Source organism: Lolium rigidum, chromosome 3 (assembly GCF_022539505.1).
Source record: "Lolium rigidum isolate FL_2022 chromosome 3, APGP_CSIRO_Lrig_0.1, whole genome shotgun sequence".
NCBI lineage: Eukaryota > Viridiplantae > Streptophyta > Magnoliopsida > Poales > Poaceae > Lolium > Lolium rigidum.
In genome coordinates, this window is record NC_061510.1 from 138014987 (window position 1) to 138022028 (window position 7042).

The 7042-nt window shown below is 44.5% G+C and overlaps 2 protein-coding genes across 2 annotated transcripts; one reads left to right on the forward strand and one right to left on the reverse strand.

Annotated features, from left to right (window-relative positions):
- The first annotated feature begins 516 nt into the window (after window positions 1–516).
- LOC124698275 lies at window positions 517–2594 on the forward strand. Its single transcript, XM_047230776.1, has 3 exons — window positions 517–735; window positions 849–1087; window positions 2230–2594. Exons 1-3 carry the CDS (start codon window positions 532–534, stop codon window positions 2420–2422), a joined length of 636 nt encoding a protein of 211 aa, XP_047086732.1. The 5' UTR covers window positions 517–531; the 3' UTR covers window positions 2423–2594.
- Window positions 2595–4539: 1945 nt separating this feature from the next.
- LOC124698276 (probable calcium-binding protein CML27) lies at window positions 4540–6551 on the reverse strand. The gene is made up of 2 exons (XM_047230777.1): window positions 5899–6551; window positions 4540–4883 (listed from the first exon to the last, which is right to left on the reverse strand). Exon 1 carries the CDS (start codon window positions 6502–6504, stop codon window positions 5944–5946), a length of 561 nt encoding a protein of 186 aa, XP_047086733.1. The 5' UTR covers window positions 6505–6551; the 3' UTR covers window positions 4540–4883; window positions 5899–5943.
- Window positions 6552–7042: the final 491 nt, after the last annotated feature.

The window sequence follows — 7042 nt, forward strand, 5'->3', positions numbered from 1 at the left end:
TTTTTAAAATATTTCTGTTTTTCAAATCTAAACAATAAAAGTAACAAAAAAGAAACAGAAAAAAGAACAAAAGAAAAAAGAAAACGGAAAACAATAACAAAAACAGGAAAAAAAACATAAAAGAAAAGGAGAAACAGAAAAGAAAAATGAAAAAAGAGAAGCCTGCACCAACTGGACCGGCCCGTACCGCGCGCGGGGTGTGCGGCGGTACGCACCGACCTGATCGGTGTATAGGGTTCGCCGAGGAATTGCCTGTTTTTTTCCACTACTACGTGCGCAGGAGGAGATGGCCCAACACTGGGTAACAGTCCTTTAGCCTGTGAGTCGATTATAGCCCAAGATGAGAAACTGCCAAATGGTCTGGTAAGGCCCAAAACCGCCAAGTAGCCGTGTAAGCGCTCTCTGCACGTGCTGTCCAGATAAGGCTTCTCTCTACTACTCCGTACTGGATTCCCAGCTTCTTCCGTTCCTCTATCCTCTTCGACTCAGTTCAGTTCGACTCCACCGGCGGTGTGCCTCCGCCCCGAGCCAATGGCGGCTCCGGCGACGCTGTCCCTCCGCCCCTGCGCGACCCTAGCGCCTTCTAGGTCCGCGCTCCCCGTCGCGCGATTCGCGTCCTCTAGTCGCCCCGCCCCCTCGCTCTCCATCTCCTGCCCGCCGAGGCGTTTCAAGAGCCTCCGCCGCGCCCTCGCCGTCGGATCCGACCAGCAAGCCTCCGCAGCGTCTTCCGTGAAAGTAAGAATTAGCGTAGCACGCCGCACGCTCCCCTTGTTCCGCATTTCCACCCCACGCAAAGGAATTTCCTGCTCGATTTTGAGACGGTCGGTGGTGGTGTTTTGGGTGCGCAGCAGGAGGAGAAGCCGCGGACGTACTACTTCCTGGTGGCGAACGCGAAGTTCATGCTGGACGATGAGGAGCACTTCCAGGAGCAGCTCCAGGAGAAGCTGAGGCTCTACGAGGAGCGCAGCATGGAGCAGGACTTCTGGCTCGTCATTGAGCCCAAGTTTCTTGACAAGTTCCCCAACGTCACCAAGCGGCTCAAGCGCCCCGCCGTCGCGCTCGTATCCACCGACCGCAACTGGATCAGGTATGTCACCAAGTTAAGGTGTATCTCCAGCAACCATTGCAAGCTCGAGCAGCGGATTTCGCAGCGCATACTGCTGAACCTCAAACCATGCTTTCCCTGTAATACTTTGCGAAATCAGACTAGAAAGATGTCGCTTATGATAGTTTCCAGTTGTGCCGAATGCCCATATGCCATTGGCATCATGGCATGCAGTAGTGCAATCTGTTAGTCAACACAGCGTATTGGTAATGGCTTGTGTCTGCATTCCACATCCATTTCCTGCTTGAGAGCTAGCCGTAATGTGTATTTGAACTGTCCGCAAAAGCATGCACTTCAAATGTACATGCAGGTTGATGAGCCCTCTACTGCTCTACATACTTCAGTTTGCTTTTGATGAATCTGATCCCACTGATGAATATGCTGTTGGTGACGACCCGATATATGGCACAAAAAGAGACACTAGTTTGGTTCAAGTTCGTGCATGCCCTTCCAGTAAAGTTCAGGTTCATGCATGCCTTTCCAGTGAAGTTCAGATTCAAGAATGAGACATGTCTAGATACTTGCCACTAGTCAAGTTTGAGCACATAATGTTTATTTGTGGAAAAAGAACCTGATATAAGCAATATAAAATTAAGCTTTGGTTGTACTTCTTGAAGTTGTGCCATATCCTTTTCTAATGCTTGGATCTGTTTTCTGCGTCATGACCCATGGGCTGTCATCTGTTTTTTACAGGCATGTGTACATTGGTTAGCTAGTACTTTGCATGGTTTTTATGTACCTCCATTCACTAACTGGGTGTGATCTGGTTATGAGTGGCTTGCATTCTTGAACAGAATGATTAGATGGGGAAGTGAGTAAAAGGAAACCGAAGAAACATAGAGAAACTTTATTTGATGATAGAATTGACAAACATGACACCACTAATGGATGCTGACTAGCGCATTCAATCGTCTTGTTGGTTTTTCATATTCTGCCGCTATAGTGTGCATTGAGACAAAGACAACCTTATTTTTTCTTCTTGTATCCACATGAATAGTCCTAAGCCAAACAATAGCCGAGATAATCAGCATCTGTGTGGATTTTGTTCTTAAAATTTCTGCTTCAGCATCAGTGCAGTAATAAATCGTCAATGGTCTCATGTTTATCTCCTTTTTTGCTCTCAGATTCATGAAACTAAGGCTGGACAGGGTTTTAGCAGAGCAGTTTGATGCAGAAACACTTGAAGAAGCACTCGCTTCTAACCCTGCTGAGTTGAATTTTGATAAGCCTGACAAATGGACAGCTCCATACCCAAAATATGAGTCTGGATGGTGGGAGGCCTTCTTACCTCCAAAGTCTAGCAATGGCACGGCTTAAAGATTCAATCCATGCTCTGTGAATTTTTCTTCATGTAAGTGATGAATGTAAGTTTTGATTTTCACTATGTTTATGTAGTCCTTGAGTTTGTGAGAGTACAGTTAGCTACATTAGCTGCAGAGATTGTTACTTTTTGATAATACCAAATAAGCAGTGGTGACATTCGAAGTCATGGTGCTGTTATGGTTGTTTGTATATTTTCTGCAATGATTCTTAATTCATGATTTATGTATGTTGTCCTTTGAGGAAACGCCAATCTGCGAGGTCGGAAATATCTCTATTGTCTGAACAAACATGTGAATCAATAATGCACAGTGCACACACGCTTTCCCTTTCCAGTCTAGGGGCAACAAAAATGAGGAAAGCAAAGTTGCAATGCCAATCATGACAGAAAAGAATTCGAAGAGCAACTTTTCAAATACTTTTAAATCATAACATTTAGTTCCACATTTTCATATGGGGAGTAGCAAACTGAAAAGGGACATTTAGCTAATTTTAAAATAGCTATTGAATATTGTGTTAGTTCATGATATGTCTCGGAGACGACACTGATAAGCACTTTTACAGTACCCTGAACTAAATATAGACCGTCCATTCATGGTAATCTAATGGCTAATCTTAACTCGTACTCCGATTCAATTGTTAAGGAGTACCGTCCTCGAAAGCCATGGAGTACATTGCTTTCAGGGGCAAAATAGTAATCACTTTCTTCTCTCACATCAAGTCGTCCGAACTTTTTCTCTCTGTATCGAACGACGACGTGTGCCGTCAGTTCGTCCGAGCGCCGTCTGCTGCTGATATCTCGCCGGAGGAGCTTGCCGGCAATCTCCATCGCGCTTTGCTACAAGCATCCTCCTCCCTCGGCTCGCACCAATATCCTGACGTTTGCCGCCGCCCTCGAAGCTGCACAGGAAGCCCTAGCCCGTGTCTTCGTAAACGCTCTATCAATTGAAATTGTAGTGCACGGTGGACATCCTCATTGTCGTAGTCGTACATCCTTTCTGAATCAATCTCGCACTGCGTGTTGAGCTTTTCCCCTACAAATTCGTTCTCAGATTCTTGGATAATTTTGGCGCTATGCTCTAACTCCCATCAAATTAAAGATCGCACTGGAATTCTTGCATAAACAGCGGTTGTCTCTGTCTGTTAATTTATCAAAGTCATGGACGGATTTCACTAGAAAGTAAGGACGCATGTTCTTCGTAGGAACTACAAGCATGTTTTCTCGCAAAAACAAAACGAGCGTGGTATAATTTTACTGTTGTGCTCTCAATTCCTCCGTCTCAACCATTAAATGATCCCCTATGATTATCACCATTCAATCCAGATCCATCCGTACCAAACATGGATGATGCACTCGTTTTCAGCACAGCGAAATTCTTTCGAGGGTCTGATTAAAAACGACGGTAGAAGAAGGGGCAGAGGGCGGTGTTCAACAGGTGGAAAAACGGTGGCTCGCTCAATCGGGAGAAGTGGCGGCGTGCGACGGAAGGACAGGGCCGGCAGTTAGAACGAAGAACAGGAGGAGGCTGCTCCCATTATACAAAATAATTAAAAAATAATTTTAAAAATGGCAAAAAATTCTGACATAATTTTTGTGGTGTACATCATGATATTCTATGTTAGTGCACAAGTTTTCGTGGAGAAACAACATTTTATGTGGCGTGTATAAAAAAGACAAAAATATGTCCTGTACGTAGTCATGTTATAGCATCAAAATTTGTTTTTTTACAGGAGCCACAAATTTTTTTAGTTTTTTTTGAAAACTTGTGTACCAACATAAAATGTTTAGATGTACATGTAAAATTTTATTTTAGAATTTTTTGACACCTCAAAATATTGATTCACATAATGGGAGAAAATGCTCCTATGAGCCAAAGTGAATATCCCCGAAGAACACCCATAATTATTTTCTATTAGCAGGCATAGAATGTCTAAACTACCCCTGTAAATGGATGGTCAGATTTGTCCGGTACTCCCCTTCCTCTCACAGAGTACCAGGGTACCGTAAAAATCCTCCTCCCTTTTGGGGGAAATAGTTGATACCCTAAAATTGACAAAAAAAAAACTGACCAGTGCTCAATATATGCACTTCCCAAAACCTAAGAACACATGAATTTAACAAATGTGCAAATATATTAGGGAAGTCAAAATAGTACAGTACATTATACAATTTTGATAAACGAAATGGATGAAACGGGTGTCCCATGTTATGATGTACAGGGAGATTATCGTACTACAAGGCACACGCATCAGATGCAAAGTACCTACATGGTTTCATGTGTGAAAGATAGAGCCATCGCAGTTAGAACATGCTAAAATTACAAGCCCATTACGTGCATTCTGAACTTCTGACCGACGCACACCAACTCCCTAGGGACCGAAGAAACTAACACGAGTTTACACAAGGCTACAGGCTTCAACTTTGTAAGGCTGGAGCAATCTTCTGATGCTTGAGAATCTGCAGACCAAGGAAAAAAACATTGCTTAATGGCTTTGGACAAACTTCAACTCAAAGCAAAACGCGTGATGAAGTAGATTTATAACTATATTTTGAATTGCAGACCATGTGGATACTAGTTGCTTTCGACAAATGGTGGGTCCTCTTAGAAAGGAAAATTCATCTGGTTCTGGTTGGTATAACAACCTTCATGTGCCTAGCACTAGCACCATACTGTACATGGATACAGTCCTGCTAAATGTGGAGCGAAATGTCCCATGTGAAACCCCTATCTCGTGCATGTGTCTCACTGGGATTGATAAGTGCTATACTGTTTTCAGAGGGAAAAAAGTTCTGTCCAAAGGATGGACATGGAGAAAAAGGAGTGATCTACTCAGTCAGATGATGTCATCGAATTTTAGTTGCAAACTCATAACTTACACGAATTTTAAGTATTTTTTGCGAAAAAATCTTAAAGTAATTTAACGGTCTAGATTAATTTTTGTCAGTTGAAAACCGTTTTGCAAGTAGTAAAATTTCAGTTGCAACCTCGTGTGCAATTCGAAAAATCTCAGTTGCCAAACACATTCAATCCAATGGTGAGAATTAGCGAAACCTTAGATAAAACCATAATGAATAGCAACATAGCGTTATATGTATATATTAATGTACACTTCATTGTCTCCCATGTTTATTGAATATAATTTTTTTTAGCAATTTGCTACTCAATAAATGTTGATTTTGAAATGAAAAAATATAACGTCAACGCGCAAACGAGTAGGAGTTAGGCAGGAGCACGAAAGCCGCACGAAATTGAGAGCGAATATTTTTAGGAGCAACTGGTCAATACATTTCCAGAAATAAAAAGAAGGAATTAGAGTTAATGAAGAGATTGATTTAGTACATGCGGCCATGGTTCTCAAGAGGAACAATTCCTCAAGACTAGGACTACGAGCATATCCAATCAAGGATAAGAATCTCGATGAAGAATTGCCGGGTAAAAAATCGCGCCACAATGCCTAGGAATGATACATACATGAGAAACAGGAGATGGACGAAGGCCAGGCGCGCGCCGCCGGCGTCAAGCGCCCCACACGGTGATCCCCTGCATCATGGTCTTGAACTCGCCGAAATCGACCTGGCCGTCGCGGTCGCGGTCGACGTTGCAGATCATCTCCTGCACCGCGGCCAGGCTCCTCGCCTCCGCCAGGCCGAGCTTCTTGAGCACGGCCTGCAGCTCGGCGGCGGAGATGAAGCCGTCGCCGTTCTCGTCGAACACCCGGAACGCCTCCTTCATGTCCTCGTCCTCGCCCTCCTTCTGGGCCTCCTCCTCCTCCACGATGGGGCCGAAGAGTGCGTCGCCGAGAGCGCGGTGGAGGCTCTCGAAGTCATTGAAGCCGAGGCCGTTGGCGCCGGCCGGGATGTAGGCGCCGACGGTGGCCTCCAGGCCGGCGCGGTCGGCGCCGAGGCCGAGCGTGTCCAGCGCGGACTCCATCTCGTCGAGGGTGATCTCGCCGTCGCCGTTGCGGTCGAAGAGGTCGAACACGCGGCGCAGGCGCAGGGCATTGAGGCTGCCGTTGCGGAGGCGGAACGACGGCGAGGGCTTCCTGGACAAGGACGGCTTCGTGGGAGCGGTCTCCATGGCTTGAGCTCGCGTTGTGTCTTTCTTTTCTTTCGGGGATTGGTGTTGAGTGAGAATGCGACTAGTAACATAGGAGAGCCAAGGTTTTATAGAGGAGCCAGTTCTTGTAAAAGAATTGGTCTTGTAAGGCAACTCGGTGATCGTGATGGCGACCGGACAGTCTCACAACGAATCAAAGCAATGTATTGATCGAGAAAACGACGTCAATTCTAAAGTTCAATACATCACCTTGATGTCAAAAAAATATATAAATGCACACCTTGACCGCAAAAAGAAAAGAGAGAAATGGTGCGACACTAACCTCTCCGTCAAATCAAATAATAATGTCAACACTTCGCCAAAATGAGATTTTGTACTCTCTGTTTTCTTAATACAAGGGTTTTATTTACACCCAAAAAAAAAGACGTATACAAATCCACTTAGACCTTTACGAGAAAAAAAGAAAGAGTGAAGCGGTGCGTCACTAACCACCCCGTCAAATAATGTCAACACTTATCGAAAAATTTCACAGGTACTCTATCTGTTCCTTGAATAAGGA